Source organism: Echeneis naucrates, chromosome 20 (assembly GCF_900963305.1).
Source record: "Echeneis naucrates chromosome 20, fEcheNa1.1, whole genome shotgun sequence".
Taxonomy (NCBI): Eukaryota; Metazoa; Chordata; class Actinopteri; order Carangiformes; family Echeneidae; genus Echeneis; species Echeneis naucrates.
The window spans coordinates 7,157,446-7,176,296 of record NC_042530.1 but is presented as its reverse complement, the minus strand read 5'-3'; the positions used below and the strand labels follow the sequence as shown (position 1 = coordinate 7,176,296).

Sequence of the window (18,851 nt, the reverse complement as noted above, 5' to 3'; positions counted from 1 at the left end):
ATATGTCTGACTCTTTGAGCTCCATCTCCATCTCCATCATTTGCGGTCACTGACAGCTCAGAGGAGGAGTCACTTGGTTAGCAGCTTATCAGTGTCTCCACTCACTTGCACCTTCTTCTTTCAACCACAGTTGTAGTCTCCCACAGCCTGGCGGCCTCGTTACCCAACAGCCTCCTGGGGCCGGCGGCGCGGAGTTGTGAATGGAGGAGGGGCGGGATCAGCACAGATGGCCCCACTCTTCTGCTGCAGGAGCTCACAGAGAGAGCAGCAGCCCGATGGAGCGACAGCAGCGCTCAATCTCACACATCTGACCACAAACACGCACACCGCCTGGCTTTCCTCCCTCACACCTCAGCACATCTACCGAGTTTTTCTCAAGTAAGAGGATGGATGCTTCACAGCTGTCCTTTCTGCTGCTGCTGAACCTCTTTATGCCAAAAGTAAGTGTCTTTTATTCTGAAACTATTATTAAGTTACTATCAGACACAAAATGAAAAGAAATTGCCAAAGTAATTACTGCATGAAGTCAAGGTTTAGATTAACACTGAGATCAGAACCATCATTTTATTTTTTACTACACATAGTAAAACACTTAGAATTTATAGGGATATATATATTTCTATTTCTATATATTTATTTTTTAGTTTACAATCCTTTCCTTTGTACAAACATTTTTATTCATTTTATATAAAAAAAAAAAAAAATCATCTGAACACTTTCAGAGGGTGGTGATTTTAAATAACGGTTGCATTAAATTGCCCATTTTACATTTTCAAAAACATGTTTCATTCAACAGTGCTAGTTAAGTCAACTTTATATCTGGCAACAAAACCAGTCCATGCATCCCAGCCAACACTGAGAAGCACTGACATTACAGTTCAAATACATTTAAAGAAGACACAAATGTCACAAATATGACTGAGATCAAATAGAAATCTTTGTTAAATTAGAAGGAAGAGGTGTCTAAATTCAACCTTGTGATAGATGGAGTTTAATTTCTTGTTCATTCTAGACTAATTACTTCCTGACAGATTATCATAGCTGCAAAAGATATTTAATTTAATAACAATGTAATCATTTCATCCATGAAGTACATTTACTGACTACAGTATCTTGTGTATACATCCTATTAGCATCTAAAATGTAGTCTCATATACTGCAGGGCTGCTTTTAAGCCGTTTTTCTCTCACAGGTTACGAATGGTAGATTAACTGTGTTGAATGCATTGCTCTCTCTGGATTTGGATGACTGGATCGAAAGCCTTTGTTTTTTGCCGCTGTGTAATACAGCATGTCACCTTTCAGTGTCACTGTGCGTCGCTGCAAGGTATTGACGTGCTAGATGTAGACTGAATGCTTCTTTTTTTAATATGTTTTCAATTGCACATGATTCTTCAGATATAGTTTGGGTATTAAACGAGTAACAAACAAGAATATATGTCAAATCTAAATGGAAGCAAAATGAATTCATTTGTTGGAGATGTTTAGTCATTATGGCCTAAAAAATCCTGTAAAGACTCACATGCATTATTTTTCAGATATGTTTTATCTCCATTAAGAAATGTCAGAAGTGTTTTGCTGCTGCTCATCTCACTTCATACAATTCCTGAAGGGGATCTGCACTCTTGTGCATTTTATATCTTATCTCTGCAAATTAAGTGATCAGGAATGACCTTTTTTGCTGCAGTTTAAGAAATATGAGAGAAAATCAAAATAAGTATCAAACTAAGAAACTTAACATTTCAGATTGTGATGACAATCATTTCTTAAGTGGATTTTAGTCATTTGATAGTCGGTGTTGCTTCATTTATTGCCTACAAGTGACACTGATTCCAGGCAGAATGACTGTCAACATCTAAGTGATAACGTGAAAATTCCTTCCTCCTCACTTCTGACAGTCGTCAGATGTTTGGCCCACACTGAGGCTTTAAGAGATCAGCCAGATACGTAATTTGTTGACAGATTCTAGTGGCTCATATAGGCACCAGTGTGGAAAACATTTAAAGGTTTGCTGGGGCGTCCTGCAGTCTTATGTGGCTGCTTTTCAGTAACACACACTTACAAGGCATCAATATTTACTAAGAAAGGTGATGCTAAGTGTGGCACAGAAAATCCTTTAAGTGGTTAAATGTGCGCATTAATGACTGGATGTCACTGTTATCAGTTCATATTGCAGAGATAGATGTGTTAATAAAAGTCTCTTTTCCAAACATGACATTAAATGGCAGAGACAAAAAAAAGCTTTTTTTTTTTTCTTCAATGCGTCATCATTAATAAGTAAACAGGAAATAGCTGTATTTGCTGTGCTGATTGTACATGCAAAGATTAATACCAGTACTATGTGTGTCGCTCAAAATATGAAACTACAGTAGAAAGTTATTTGTTATATCTTAGGTAGTTGCTCCTGATAATATCAACTGGCAGTTCACTAAATCAGGATATACCACTAAAACAAAAGAAATTGAATAAGCTGAATAAAGCTGCTGGAAAATATTAACAAGTAGTTTGTCTGTTACAGTTTGTCTTATTGTAATGGCCAGCACTTACATTATTATTTGGTTTGGTTTAAACTTAGAAACTGCTTTGCAGCTTAACTGAAAATTTCTGGGGGCGGGGGTGCTGGAGCCAATGAGGTGGGGTACACGCTGGACAGGTCGCCAGTGCATCACAGGGCCAACACACAAAGCCAAACAGAGACAACCACTCACACTCACGCTCAGAGTCACCAGTTAACCTAGACATGCATGTCTTTGGAAGGTGGGAGGAAACCCACGGCGACACGGGGAGAACATGCAAACACCACACAGAAAGGACCCACGCCGGGAACAGAACCCACAACCTTCTTATTGTGGGGCGACAGCACTACTGAAAATCATAATTTATCATAAATTCACTCCACGACATGATCACCAGAAAACCACAAGTTGTTGTTTTTACTGTTCTGTTTTCTGTGCACAGATCAAACATAGCCAGGCCCAAATTACAGGTGCTGTTATGACTAATTTTTAACTTTGTACAGAGCCGACCCTTATTCTCCGATTCTGGAGCTTTAGCCTCATTGATAAAGTACAGACTCAGAGTGTTATGGGTCTTATCTTTAACTGCCAAGTATTTCTTTCAGATTATTATTTCCGGAGCTATTCACAGTTATTCTCAGTATTACACATTTTCTTCGCTCAAATTTGTTCATCTGGACAAATTAAGTTAGTCTTTGCATTGTGGCCAATAAACACATTGCGCTCAGTGATTATTCAGCCTCAAGTGGGGGGTAAACACATTACTCTGCATGGTGATGCCACACACATATACAGGTTTGCCCTTTTATTTTCCTGTCAGTTTCATTCATTTTTATTCGATTGTTATCTTATTCTCAAAGACAACGTAATTGGCAGTCCTTTTTAAAATACTACATTTTGACAGATGAAGTGACAGCCTGGCAGCATTTGTGATCAACAGGTCAACCTCACATCTGCATAGTCTGAGATTGGCATTTTTGGTTCGTTGCTCAGCTACAGAAATCTCCAAGTTTAGCTTTCCAAATCGTGGACATTATTGGTATGTCTTTGGTATCTTTCACTATTGGGCACTTTGTATTTATCTCCAGCATTTTGAGTTAACATATAAAGCAGTGTCATGACCCTTCCCTTCATATCTTGTGTTTTCATAGCTTAGGTAAACGACTCCAAAGTCAGACATCCCCATAAATCACATGCTCAGAACTCTCAAATTGTTTTGTTATTATTGATCTTTCTCTTTGTGTGTTCTGGCTCTATTCTCAATATACAGGGTTATAGGTGAACTAATGCACGATCTGCTTGCAATGAAGAGCACGTATGGTACAAATCCGTAGCATTTTCTAGTATCCTGTTTGTCCTCATGAAGAACTTTGTTTAAGCCACAGTTTATTCAGCAGTAATGGTTTAGATGAAACTTGTCAGCCACTGATTTGCATTCCCCAAAAGACAGAAAGAAAAAAAATGAACAACTTGACATCAAATTAAACTGAGAATCTAGGTTGCTGGTTTATTTGTTAAATTAAAAAAAAAAAAGTTTTACTTTGGCCTCAGTGAAATTATTCACTTGCATGACATATGCAGCATCAGGAAGCAGGAAGCTGTGACTGCAAGTTAAAGGTGTTGGGAAGGGACAAATTAGAGGTATGCAATTAATGCCACTAAGAGCAACAACAACAATGCAACTTTTTAATCAGTCGCGAAGAACAAGTTAACAGTGACTGCGGTAATTTAAATGGCTATAATTAATATGCAGCACTGGTCCTTTTTCTGTGAGAGCTGAATGGCACTTAAATATTTAATGAACTTTCAGTTGAATCGTTTTAAGGTCAGATTATTGCTGCCACGGGGAACCCAGGCTAAAATTGCTTGAACAGCCCTCATATTAACAAAGAGACACCTTTCTGGAAGTAACAAAACATTGGTCCGAAAACAAGACTTCAACAAATGCTGCATATGGAAGAGGCCCAAAATCCTGAGTGTGTTGGGACATCAGTGGTAGTTACTAATCTGACCATCCTGGGTTGATGTGTTATGTTATCACTCAACAAAATTAGCAACTAACACTTGATATGTGACGTTCTAGTAGTGGCACACAGTTCAAGCAGTTTCATTATTATTATAGTCTCTAAGTACTTTGTGATGATAAGATATTACCTCTGAGGGCCTTTTGAACTCATCCTCCCTCAAACACTGCACTATCACATCAGCTGACAAGCAGTTTCTTGGTAATCAAAAATAAGGTCACCAAGGAGTCTGACCAACATGAGATTTACTTTTCCATCTGTGCTGTGGGACAGAGATAATGTAAACAGATTAATCCTTTGCCTCTCAGCCAGTGTTGCTACTATTACTACAGGATATGTTGGATATTCTGCTGTAATAGGTTGCAGGCTAAGACTCCTGTGAGCAAAGTTCTGTCTATGGATTATGATAGTCAGTACTCCCTCATCCAGGCGGGTGGTGATGGGGGTGATGAGTTAAGCTTGTCAGAGGCATTGGAAGTAAATAATGTAGCTTGTTATGTTGGTATGCCATTCGTTGTATTGTGTTGTATTTCCATGAAGGTTACTAACTTTATTTCTTTCTTTTTTTTTATTTTAAGTGGTGTTATTGTCATACCTTGAGTAATAGTAATAGTATAATAGTAATAATAGTAGTATTGATGAAAATTACAGCAGGAAAGAAATCAGTCACTTTTGCAGACCAGTAGGTATCTCATAAAGAACTCAGCAGTTGTCCTACAGTGTGTGTTAGCTATTTCTGATGGTATGACTGTGATGAAACAGTGCGTAATAGTGCTACATCATCTACTCCTATAAAATGTCACATGTTGTGTTAATGTAATTGTGTGTTCTTAAATATTCATGTGGAATCAGACATCACATAGCACAGAACATTGCTATGTATTCCTTTTTTAAGTAAAGAACCTTTGTGTGTAGTCTGCATGATTACATTGAGTTATTGCAAAACTATGCATACTCTAATATACTCGCAGCTGTCACTTCCAGAGATGCCGTTTGCCTTCTTCTTCTATAACACAGCCATATCTGAAGAGAGATCAATCCTGGACTAAACACGGTTTTATTGATTGATTGTTGAGGATAATTTGATGTCTCAGAGCTCCTGTGTGGTTGTAAAGATGTAAATGTAAAGACATGATAACGTCTGCTGCATCGCCACACTCACTTTGACCTTTACTGCCTTTATTCTTGTAAGTGTTGTCTCTTTCTTTGCGTGGATCGAGGCTAAACTCTGGGAGTAGATGAATACACTCACGCCTCATCCATCTCTTGGTCCTTTCATCTCTACTGACCTACTCAAGCTCTTCACTGCTCATCTTACACATTTTCATTGACCCACTAGCCCTCTGCTAGCTGCTGTCAGCCCACATTTTTCAGCCTTTGTTGACACAGATGAACAATCGCAGTAGATTACTCAGTGGCTCCCTTCTGCACTTCCTAATCCATTTGCATGATAGCATCTATTTGCCAGGCATGAGGGAGCTCTGTTTAGATTTCAGACATAGAGAACATTTCTGTGTGTTTACTGTGTGATTAGCCAGAGGTTTGTTCTAATTGGAAAACATAGCATGGAAAAGCCACAGTTGCTGGAATGTCATAAAGGGAAACTAAAATATTTATGAACACTTTCCCCCTCTATGTAACCACTCCACTGGCCTTGACCTTGCTCAAATGAATTCTTTCAGCACCTAACTGCAATAAGATGGAAGCATATTTGGTTCTTGACACCTAAATGTGCTTTTTCTTTTCACCTCTTCCACAGGTGTTATCAGTGCAGATGTGTGACGTGGTGAACGAGATCGAGCTGGAGAAAGAGCGCTGCGAAAATAGCACCTCTGGGAACGTCACTTCAGGTCCTTCTCTGAAATATTTCCCTCTCTCTGGCTGTTTAGAGTATGCCAGAGAAGGCTATTTGGAGGAAATGGGGGAAAAAAACGTGTAAATAAATAGTGAGGTATATGTTTATACAGCTGGGGGAATTATATAAAGCCCAACTGAAAGAATCCAAACAATTCAGACTGCAGATTTTCTCAAGACATAGTTGAATTACCTTGACTGTTGCCTCAGCCAACTCTTAGAATTACTCTGCACTTCAAGGTAAGCAACCATATCGTCATCATTTTGAATTGCTGTTTGGTAACAGCAGTTCAACACACCTTTGAGTCTGTAACTGTAGTTTTAACCTCCTTTTTTTGCATATGTCCTGCTGGGACACCTTCAATACATGACATTTTTTGACAGATTAGTGAGATAAATTGTGTCCATTTCCACACTTAATAGTTTACCCCATACCAAAGGCTATTACCCAGCATCCCTACAGGGTCATTCAGAGGCAAAGATCCTGCCTGAGGGAAAAGGCAATTAGGGTGATTTAAAATCCATATTGTCAGTTTCCGCAATTCATCAATTCATCAAAATTCGTACCTTGTCTTTGAGTCACAGCTCAGTGACACTCAGAGATGGTATGCATATTTCTAGATTCATTGTGATTCACACCCCCTGTGCTCGTTTTGAATATAATTCAATAAGTATGTCCATAAAAATTTAGAAGTGGAGGTGTCTATACATCCATGGCACACTGAAACCTGAACATTTTGCATAACTCTCCCAAATCCTAAAACATTCCAGAAATTAGTAGCATGCTATGAAACAATATAGTGCTGTATACTGTGTAATTGAGGGAAGTAAAACCTCCATTTGTACCCAACATTGCCACTCAAAGTTATGAATAATGTCCTTGTTGAGTTGAACACTTTTAGACCCATCCACTGACGTAGAATACGAATTTAAAGCCAGTTTTAAAAGTTAAAAGCACATTTTAACTTTAAGTCTAAGTTTGTACTCTGGTTGACTTATACTGTATATCTTATTTTCCTATCCCTCTGTGACTTGGTAAACACAAAGCTCTTACTTCAGCGAAGAATCACTACACATGCTGAGCATACAGCATTAACTTGGTATACATGAACTGCTTGCATGGAAACAGCTTTCCTCCTTATCTCTGCAATGGCCCTCATTTCTCTACTTCCCTATCTACTTCATCAGCAGGAAGGTGGTGGCAGCTACTTTCAGAGGTCATATCCCTAATAAATGAATTAGTGTTGTGTGCATTTGTGAGAACCCATACGTTCACAGCCAATTATACAACATATTAAATATAGAGAATGCAAAACAGAACAGACATCAAAATGACTAGTTCTTTACTTCTGTATACTTTGACAGAAATGGGGAAGTTTTGTGCTTGGTATTGGTTGGCCAACACTTTAGCACTGAGAGGCCTTGGCTTAAACAGTTTAAGAATGATTTCACACACTGAAAAACTAGTTGATCAGAATAAAAAAAAAAATTTAAAAACGCATTATACAACCAAATAAAATTTGGCGGAAAAATGAATGTGCTTGTTATCTATGGCGATTGTTTATGCCCCAGTACACACTATGTCAGAGGAGACAAAATAACCGGCGATACTGATGGTGCAGTTTCAGTTTTTGGCCAAACGCTAATGGAGCCCAACGGAAGCAAAACAGAGAAAAAAAAAAATCATGTAATCATGCAAAAGCATAGCCGGAATACATTTAAATCTTAACTACACATAAAATGCTTGAGTTATTAAATGAACAGATATACACAACAGCCACATAAAAGATCTCACTGAATCCAGTGCTGATAAGTCCCTGATTATGTATTGCTTTGCATTACCGAATGCATTTTCTATAGCCAGACACCACAGATATGAATGTACAGTCAACAGTCATTAAAGTGGATTTAAAGCAGCTGAGTTTTTTGTTAGTGTCTCTAATGTTTATCTCACTTTTTCTGAAATATTTGTAGCACTTCAAACTGTGTAATCTGACGCAGTTGAAGCCGAAACAAAAAAAGTCAGTATTTTGTATAGATTCATGGTTTCCTGACTCAAAAAAGGGTTTATACTGCTCTTATACTGAACTGGATGAAGCAATTGCGGCATAACAGACACTAATTGTGTCATTGGTGTCATGTTAAGCATATCATTTAATTTTGTTGTTGTAGTGTTTGTGTCTGTTGCAATATGATGACCATGTTAATTGTAATGTCTTCTGATGGCAGGTTGCCAAGGCACATGGGATATCATCGCTTGTTGGCCTTCAGCCAGCGTTGGCGAGGTGGTTACAATAACTTGCCCCACTTACTTCAGCTACTTCAGTGACCAGCACAAAGGTAAAATAAATAAATGCAAATATAATGAAGTATATGGCCAGTATTGTCTCTTTAAGGTATCTGGTTGATTATTTTTCCCCAGTTTACGGACACACTGATGCTGTCTAATAGTCTGGCAATGCCGTTATAAATGAAATAATTTATTTTATGGTTATTACAAACCAGAGCAGCACCTGTTCTGCCACCAGTTCAAGCACATTTTTTTTTTTTCTGTGAAAATTTTGATATTGAAAATCTATTTGCATACATTCGAGCCTTAGGGCAGATACTGATGGTGAAATGTGTCAATGGCATGAAAATGAGCATTTCAAGTCACCAAACTGGTGCTTTCACTCCCACCTCCCATGGATATTAGAATATTATGAGAAACCCTGCAGAAGGCTCAAGGCAAGCACGTCAGAGAAAGTGGATATTGATTCGTGAGTCTCTTAAAGAGCTTCATTAAAACGCTGTTATTTACATGACTAATCCTTAGAAATTCCAAATGTCTTTTATCATCTCTATAGTGTTCATTGCATTTCAAAGAGCAAAGGGAGTAACTTTCCCCCTCAACAGTGACGGAGGTCTCCAACTACTTTGTCTATGACTTATCTAGTGGATTCAAATGATGTTGCAGTTTGAGACTGAGGTTCCTCCAGGTGCTTCAGACTCCCGCTCACAGTTTATCCAGGTTCCTGTAAACAGTATGCAGTGTTTACATGAGCCACACGAAAGAGCAGATTTAAAGTATGCATGTTAATCCGGTCATTGATTAAATTGAAGGTCCAAGCAAAAGAGCAGGAATCCAGGTCATCCTCTGACCTTTGTTTTGGAACAAGCTCAGAGACATTGAGGAAGGGGCAACAGATACATAACATATCACACAAAAATAAGATAAGAAAGAAACATCAACAAATGTTGTGTTTTTGTTTTTTTCTCCCAGTGTTTTGAATCTCTTTGTGAAAATCTTTTGTCTCTTTCTATTGACTCTGTGCCCCTCTATGCTAGTTATGTGTATGTCTTTATTTTGGTCTTATTGTTTTCAGTGCTTGTTTTGATCAGCATTCTTTTTCATTTCTCTCTTTTAGTGCTTGTTTTGTGTCTCTTTAGTCAATTCTTTTACCTCATTTGTTGTATTTTTCTTGTTACTTAATCCAAACTCATCTTGGTGTTTCATAGTTCTCTGGTCTACTCCTGTTGAGGTTGTCTTCCAGTTTTTGTTGGATCTCTTTGTGGTTATTGTATTTCTCTTAACTGATACCTATAACTTAAATTCTGTCAAATATTAACAACTAATTCATACGGAGCTGCTGTCCTAGGAGCCTCTCATTTCCGTTTTTGCTTTTTTAAATACTAGAACTCAATCTAGTTTTTGCTAATGTGTCTTGTATGACTGTACATGTACTGACTATTGGCTATTCCTAAATTACAAAATAAAAAGTTGTAAGGCAAGTCCAGACTAAAATTCACCAGCTGAATCTTGGTGTCAGTATCTACAATTGAGTCTTATTTGTATCCAAAGTCCACATTTGCCTATTTTGTCTTTTTTTTATTTTACTTACTTTTCCAAGCAGTGTTTGCAAACGTAGCAACTTTTCAGACCTCTTTAGCAAAAACTTTTTCAAAACAGCAACTAGCGATAAATCTAGCAACTTTTTCTAGTGTTAGTGGAGACTGACGTGAAAGCACGCATCACTCTATGGTTCTCAATGAGCAGCAGCAGCGGGTGCAGCCGTGAGCCCCATCCCAAGTTTCCCCATGAAAGGATTACCCTTTATTCTAACATTAAACAGTACTGATTTAGCCTATGTGATGGGCTCTCGACAAAGCATTAAAGTCATGAAGTTGAAGTTTAACTCTGTTGGGGGAAAAAAAGACCCTGCAGCTTGAGCAGGGACTTTATTAAGGACATCAAATACTTGGACACTATCAGAGAAAATTAAAATGTCATCTTGATATATATCAGACCTTTCATGCCCACAATCATTGAACACCTGGCTAGGCTCATTTATTGTGTTTGAGTAGGTGAACATAGGTTTGCCCCATGGCGGTCAAATTCTTGCTAAACAAGCCACTGTATCTCAAATGTATCTCCAGTTTTGTTTTTAATTGACCTAGATATTTCATCTTTAGGTCAGAGTATTCTGATCTATTTGAATCTATTAAAAATGTTCTTTGTGTAGCACTTTGATCATCTTATGTTTTAGTTAATTACAATCATAAATATAAACTTGTTTGACATGCTTTGCAAGAGATTTCTTCCCCTTTGCAATATCCAATCATTAAATCAAACACACGCCACAGCAGGATATAGTACTTCCTATCAACATGAGCACCAGTTTGGATGAGAATTAGATTTTCTTGAACCAGAACCAGACCTTTCCCTCAGGTCCTTCTTTTTCATTTTCAAATATCTGCTGATAGATATAATAATAATAATAATAATTATTATTATTTTATAATTTTTGCTCTGCTCTTGTCTGTGTGATCCAGCCAGTAAGTGTTCATTCTTCCTCCCTGACTAAGAGATATGTTAATATCAACTATTGATAGCACTGCCGGACCAAGAAGTTTGGGCTTTTACTGCTGTAACAAGTAACACACTGGTTACTCCGCCCTAAAATATAATTAAATATACAATAGTTAATTAATATTCTGTCTCCCTCCTACCAGTGGCCTGCTGAAGGGAAATGGTTACTTCCTGTCTCGTGCTGGCTGATATGCTGCCACTTTTCATGCTTACATAGTATGTCACAAAGTCTCCACAGTTTTGCACACAAACTTTCAAAATCTGTCTGTTTATGACCTAAAAATGGTTCAACATTGCAAACATTGAGGGTGTGAGCCCACCCATCACCTCTTAACAAACTAGTAAAATTACATATATGGGCTATCTCAATGTGCACAGTAGGTTTTTCCTTCTTTCAGCCCCTCACTGGGAGTAATGCAGCACTCATACAGACACTATTACCTCAGAGAGTCAAACAGCAAATTAGAGAGATGGATGAAATCTGACACTTCAAAACTGGAGGATGCACTTAAAGCCATTTATGTAGTGACGGCAGAGTGATGGATATGCAGCATCAAGCTAATGGCAAAAATAAAAACAATGTAAGACTTTGAATCAAAATTCAGCCTTCAGCCAAACTCCAATATTTGTCGGTCATACTTTGTTGGAATGGTATTTTGGGCTTGCAATGCTTGGTCACACTTCCTCCGGATTTGTCTTGAATATCGAACAAAGTTATGATTTCACTGTTGAAATTATAGCGTTCACTACATTCATGGCCATATTGGAAAGTGGAACTGTTTTTGATCTAATCTGTTTTTATTATATTATTCTTGAAAACTATAATTCAATGACAAACTTGAATGGGGGTTGATGAGATATTTTTCAAAGCAGTCATGTGCAACTCCTAAAAATTTGAAGGTGTTGCAGATGACGCCAAAATGTCAGCCGTTGCATTCCGTTGCATCTCGGGGTAGATGGAGGTGTTATCTGGAAATGCAAATGTCACCTTGTAATGACTATGTTCCCCAGCTCTTCCTCCTTCACTGAAAGTACTAAATATTTATGACTTGAGTTGAATTTGAGCTGTTTTTGCTCACTCCATATCTTTTTGCTTTAATTGGATTTCTTCATGTGTAATTGCTTTGTCTTTAATAAGGAGCATCAATGATGAGTAATAACTTTTACCTTGATTCACATCATCTCTCAGCCCTGCTGTTTTAGTTTAGCTGTTTTAACTTTGATGGCCTGCTTATATATATATGATTTCTCATCTGAACTTTGTGTGCACATGTTCACATCTTTTCAGCGTGAGAACAATCAGTTTATTTCAGAGACATTCCGCAAATGAAGTTTATGTTTATCATTCCGATCCACTTGCATTTTGTGTTAGGCTGCTCAGCAAAGCAAAACAACAGAACTATCAATCATGGTGTACTAGTCCCTTTATCATTTATGCATATTGAGATTGTCAAGTATGTAATTTTGACACCAAAGACAACAGTTCATGTCTCATCTAAAGTCTGGCATCAGCATTGGTTTTGTTTTACTATGTCATCAGTCGTCTAAATAATGAAAGAAGTATACAAATGAGAGTAAATGTACAATGACATTGGATAAGATAAAGGGTGACTGAAAACAGTGCTATATAAATTTCTGGAAACCTGTTGTGAGTTTTTAAATGAAGTTGTAATAATAGAAAAACAGGCTCCGTACAAATGTATGACTAGAGCTGCTAACAAGTATGACATACAGTGCAGGAAAAAAGTGGAGGAATTTAGTCATAGAGTCAAAAAAAAAAAAAAAAAAAAATACCACGAGGCAACAAAAGTCTGAAGAAAACTCAACTGGAAGATTTACAGACATGGACTGAGGCTGTAGCTCAGGGTTAAATCTTTCTAAATCCACAACCTCCCAACAAAAGTAAAGCTCTTCATGCTGTCTGTGGTAACTATCGCTTTCCTTTATTTATTCTTTCCTCCCCTCTCACTTTCTCTCACAGACTCACAAACAGAAATGGGCTGGGAGTGCAGGTTGATATGTCTGCTGAGGGTTCGCCATTTTGACATTTCCAGGTCAAGAGGACACTTGTTAAGTCTGACTGATATGCCTTGGAGGAGCCGCATGAAATAACATCTGCCTGTCTATCTCAGATATTTCCTCTCATCTATGCAGTCTAATTGATCTATTAATCTAATCTGCTCAATATGCATCATATGACCTTGTGTAAATTCAGATATCCTCAGTGACAACCATAACTGAAAACATTACAGGAAGACCTTTTAGTGATTTCTCTGAACTGGTTCTGAAGACTTGCTAACAAGGCCAGACATCAAAAGTGTGCCAATGAAGAGTTACACTTCCTCCTTCGTGCTGCTATTTTAAGTGTGTTTTGGTTGTGTAATGGACTCACATCGCTTCTTGTGAAAGCTCTAAATTTCTTGATTTTAAAGGTTTCCCACAATAAAGGAAACTTCTTCAGGCCTAATATTTTCTTTTCATAACACATTTGTGCCTGTAACTTTGGTTTAGCTCTTTTACCGACTTTTATGTTCAATGAAAAAAAAAAAAAAAAAGCCTCTCAAAGGAAACCAGTGTTGCCAGTAATTAAACCACGGGATACCAAATGAAGGAGGTTTGAACGTGAAGCAGTTCTGATGGGCTTATTGAGTTTATTGGCATATTTGCAAAATAATAATAATCAATATCCAATAGGCTGATACCATTTCAGTGCAACATCATGTTTGAAAGCTTTTATCTGTCTATTCTGCAACTTCATCATTCATGCTTTTGTGAGTGTCTAATCAATGAACTCCATAACAGGAATCACAAAAGATTGCTGAGTAATCTGTATCTTGGAACACTACTCCATTCGATGTAGTCTAAATTTGTGGCTTTTTCATAGAAAAATTGAAAAGGATTGTTGTGAAATACACCTGAAGGGCCAGCACTCCTTGTTTGTCTTCTGCTGCTTATTTTCTAAGGTTGCAGTATTTCCCAGCAGGAATGGCCCAAGCTTTATTTCATTCCGTGTCTAAAAACAACATGTCTAAGCTGACCATGACTTGGTCATCTTTTTTTCCCCACTAATGGTTTGACACTGTGGCCCATGAGAGAGCTCCATTTTTGCATCACTTAGGACATTGATGAAATGTTTCCCCTGCATGAGAATTCACATATGAAGCTGTTCGTGGTAGTATTGGGACTCTCATAGGTAGCAATATACTCCTCTTGGATGCAATATTGTGGGTTTTCCTCTGCTTGAGTTAAAAAAACAAATATGTGAACATAAAACAAGCTGCAGTGCGCAAAAGTAACAAAGTTTTTTTATACTTTATACTTAAAAAATTCTAAATTATTGAATGGTCTAATCATGTCAGTAATCATTTCTCTATCACTCTGGTGAAAGCAGAAATGACTGAATAGATAGCAATGGCACTTTCTACAATTTTCCACACTTGTAACTGCAATACAATACAATAATACAAGGCCACTCTGTTGTGTACAAAGAATGTCTTTTCCAGGAAAAAGAAAATCCAGTCTTTTAAAATCCAAAAAATCCTTTTGCCCTATGAAGAATACTTCAGTGTCTGTGAAACAGCCTTGATTTCAGGTGCAGCTACTCTGCTTTCAGGTTCCTTTATTGTCTTTTCCTCCTCCTTCTTTACCCCCTGAAATACTCTGCAATGCAGCATCCAGCCTACAAATGAATACCGAGTCCATGACCTCCAAGATTACTTCACATCCACTTTAGTCATTGTTTCATTCAAGAGCCTCAACCCACGCCTTCTTACAGTCCCCTTCAGCAAAACTCTGAAAAGTATTTTGGTGACAGTAGAGGAAGGAGAGTGTTGGTTTAATAAATCTGATGCGGGCTGTGCGGTACAACTGCACATTCTGTGAATATATGCTTGGTTAATAGAGAATTTTGAGATTTAGCATAACAATCTTAGAGAGGGTGGATTCACTGACCTCACCTCAGCTCTAATACAGCTACGGCACAGATTTTTATTATTATTTTTTTTTTTTATTTTATTTTATTTTTTTTTTTTGAGTAGCATTTCAATCATCTGACCTTTCTCTGATGGAGCAAATTCAGATCTCCTGCTGCACGTTCCCTCTCCTAATGTTCATTACCTGCATATGATATCATTTGGCTCTAATTGGCTACATTTGCCAACTTCAATGTCGGTCACACTGTGTTTAAGATCTCATTTGGATTAAGCTATTTACAGGAACATTTGATGCTCCACAAATGAATAAACCATGAACAAATCCCATGAATTATCCAAATACCAGACTGTTTCTGGAGCATCTTTAACAGACCATTTAATTTGCAATTAAGAGCGAAAAGTGTTTCTTTGGCTGCGAAAAGGCAGGTTATTCTAAGGGGAAATTCGAATAACTGAACAATACCACGTTTAAGAAATGATCTCTTCTAAGATTTGTGTTTTTACCTTTTTTATTTTATAAAAGAGAGTCACGCAGCAGCTCTTGGAACTTGAGATCTTTTAGCTGTTTGTGTATTAGGTCAGTGACAAACTTATATCAAATTGAGTGTTGTCTCAACTTTATATTAAACCGGTGAGGAGATGAAAGAAAAATCTACGGCCTGGGTGACCTGCATGACCTCTTCATGTCTTCTCTATCTCCAGGTAATCTCTCCAAAACTTGCACAGCAGATGGCTGGACTGAGATGAGACCAATTGACATCGCAGTGAACTGTGGATACAATCTGAACGGCACTAGCGACGATGTGAGTAAACCACTGTATTGTGTATAAGGCAAAAATGGGAAACCAAATGAAGAGCCACAGAGTAGGCAAGATGTCTTTAGTTTTTCTGTTTGTTCTGTATCTTCATTCAGTCCTTTTTGTGGTGTTTTTCTCAAAGATTTGAGCCACTTTGCTATTGATAGTATGAAGAGTTTGTGTGTCTGTTAGATGAGAAGCTGCTCCTTTCTTCTGAGAGTATGGAGCTGTATCTTACCTACAATTAGCTCGGCCTGACTTAACATAAATACAGGAAGCAAGGGAAAACAGCTAGTTTATCTTTATCCACTGTATAAAATGTACCAGCAATTTCACTAACACATTCATTTGCAGTTACCTCACTGATCACCTGATAAATGTAAATCTAATATTTACTGTTTTCTAGCCCTCATTTTGGTCATTATAAACTCCTCTCCTACCTGAGGGATGTATCTGCCTTTGCTAAATGCTACTCCAGGTTCATTAGCTGGGGACTAACCTTGTTTATCAATGAGCTGAAAAAACTGCACAGGATTTGTGTGGATTTCTTTTTGCGAGTGCCCCCTTTCATTTTACAATAATAATTTAATGCAGTGTTAACTATCTCTATTAGAGCCACTTCAACGAGGGAGCGATAACGTAATTGACCTCTTGGCATGAAAGCCAATTAAATGCATTTCACCTTGTTAGTCTTGGACTAGTCTATTAAATTCAATAAAACATCATTCATAAGCTTTAAAGGAAAAAAATAATAATTTCACTGAAAATGAAGGTACCAGGAGACTTGGTCAGCATGCATCTTTATCAGCTATAGCAGGTACACGTCTTTGAAGCGCAGCACACTTGATTTTCATCGACAAGGCCAGGTAGTAATTTCTGCCTTTGTTATCAGGCATTATGAGTCATTCGTGGTTATTGTTGTTGCTTTCGGGGGAAGGAAGGGAATAAATATATATTAAATGTTGGGCTTATTTTGTTTGGTTTAAATGCAGAGCGAGTCAATCTAGTCTGTGTCGACGGAAGTTTTGCAGAGTAAAATGCGCCGTAGAGTAAAAGCCTTCTTGTTCCGCATTCAGCCCTCAGATGCAAAAAAAGTCAAGAGGGATCTGCACGCTGATGTACTCTAAAAGGAATATGATGTCCATACTTCTGCATACCTGATTTCTCTATGGGATACAGATTCAGTGCTGTTAATCGCATCTTCACCAAAGAAAGAACATACCCAGACAGTAACATTGTTTTGTTCCTCTGAAAATTTTTGAATTTTCAAGTCTTGAAACCATCTCTTTCTCAAATCCATCACACTGTGACAGTATATTAGAAAAGTGTTAGTTGCCTGCTAGCGTCAATTCTTGTTCATAGTAGGAAGATTATTTATTTATTACATTTCATGAAGAATGTTCACATTACATAACATTTTGATTTGAGATTAAAATCAAAACTAAACTGACACGTTCTTCTTTTTAAAATATTACTGGATCTTATTCCAAAAGCTGTGTGGCTAACACTGGTACTGAGACCTTTAATTGCTCTCTGATTGAATTTGACAATGTGTAAACACAAACAGCTCTAAGCCTGTTTTCCTCACCATGACCTGTGTATATTCTGTTCCCCCTTTTGCAGGGCACATTTTTCTGGCAAGTGAAGATTGGCTACACCATTGGACACAGCGTTTCCCTCACCTCTCTTATCACAGCTATTGTGATCCTCTGCATCTTCAGGTATTTACAGCAGAAAAACACAGTAATGAGGTCTCCTCATCATCTTTCTTTTTTACTTTTTTACTCTTGCTCAATAATTCTTTGTATTGTAGATATAAGTTGGAGAAAAGGATGAGAGGATATGATCAAAAAGCAGCAGACACAGTAACTGCTGCAAGACTCTCTGTGTGAGGAATCAATATGGGAAATTTACCATTAAGCCCACTGGCCTTTTTCCAGCTGGCTGATATGATACATGGCAACATTTCACTGTCAAAGATCAAAACACTTTTTCCTGTGATTTTATAATCTGAAATAAATGCATCCACACGCTCGAACAGAAAGAGAGGGATTGTGTTTAACTGTGAAAATCAAGAAGGATATAAATACTTTCTGAATGAAATGATATGCCACTCAAAGTTGATGAAGCTTGATCCTTTGATGGCACATCTACTGTACAGCCATATAGGGATTATACTTCTGTGGTAATTATAAAGACTGACATGTCCTTTTTTTGTTTTGCTCCTCACAAACAATTGCAGAGGTCACAAAGCTGAGACATAGCTTTAGATTGTCACAATTTCCTGATAGTGAAAATAAATACAAAGAATTAAGTAAATACCATTCTCTGTTTCAGGCATAAAGTTTAATTCCCAGGAATATATATATGCAGATGATGATGTCAGTCATTGGTTCACAAACCGCAGGTTTGAAGCTGTCACCTTTTTTGTTTGTTTGTTTGTTTGTTTGTTTGGTTTTTGTTAGTTTTTTTTAGAAGAAACCATATTTGAGGACAGGGTGGAGCAGAGGAGTGAAGGGGCAGATCTGACTTGCTCTGTACTCTGATTGTCAAACAAGTTATGTGGTACAGTCACAGTAGCCAAGGCTTAATGCATACCCTGCTTTATGGCGTATTTAGATTACTGAGACTATAAACTCATGAGGAAAATGTTTATTGAGGTAATAAATAAAGTAAGAAGGATGACCATGTTCCCGGAGACTTTGATATAAACAGACTTCTTTTTACACCCTGTGGAGTCTCCTCCTGTTGCTCAATAGATAAACTGTACATTCAATTTTCAGATCCACATTCTCTGACATTTTTATATGCAGCCAATGTTAGATACGAATATTTAGTGTAAAAACTTTAGAGTAGGTGCAACGTGTACTTTCCTTTTGC

At 37.6% G+C, this 18,851-nt stretch overlaps 1 protein-coding gene across 1 annotated transcript in view; it reads left to right on the top strand.

Moving 5' to 3' along the window:
• The first annotated feature begins 386 nt into the window (after positions 1-386).
• Positions 387-18,851, top strand: part of vipr1b (vasoactive intestinal peptide receptor 1b) — a 29,781-nt gene continuing 11,316 nt past the window's right edge. Inside the window, exons 1-5 of the mRNA XM_029528964.1 lie at positions 387-440; positions 6,299-6,389; positions 8,623-8,733; positions 15,877-15,977; positions 17,595-17,692. Of these exons, the coding sequence (XP_029384824.1) occupies positions 387-440; positions 6,299-6,389; positions 8,623-8,733; positions 15,877-15,977; positions 17,595-17,692 (455 nt within the window). The remainder of the gene's footprint in view (positions 441-6,298; positions 6,390-8,622; positions 8,734-15,876; positions 15,978-17,594; positions 17,693-18,851) is intronic.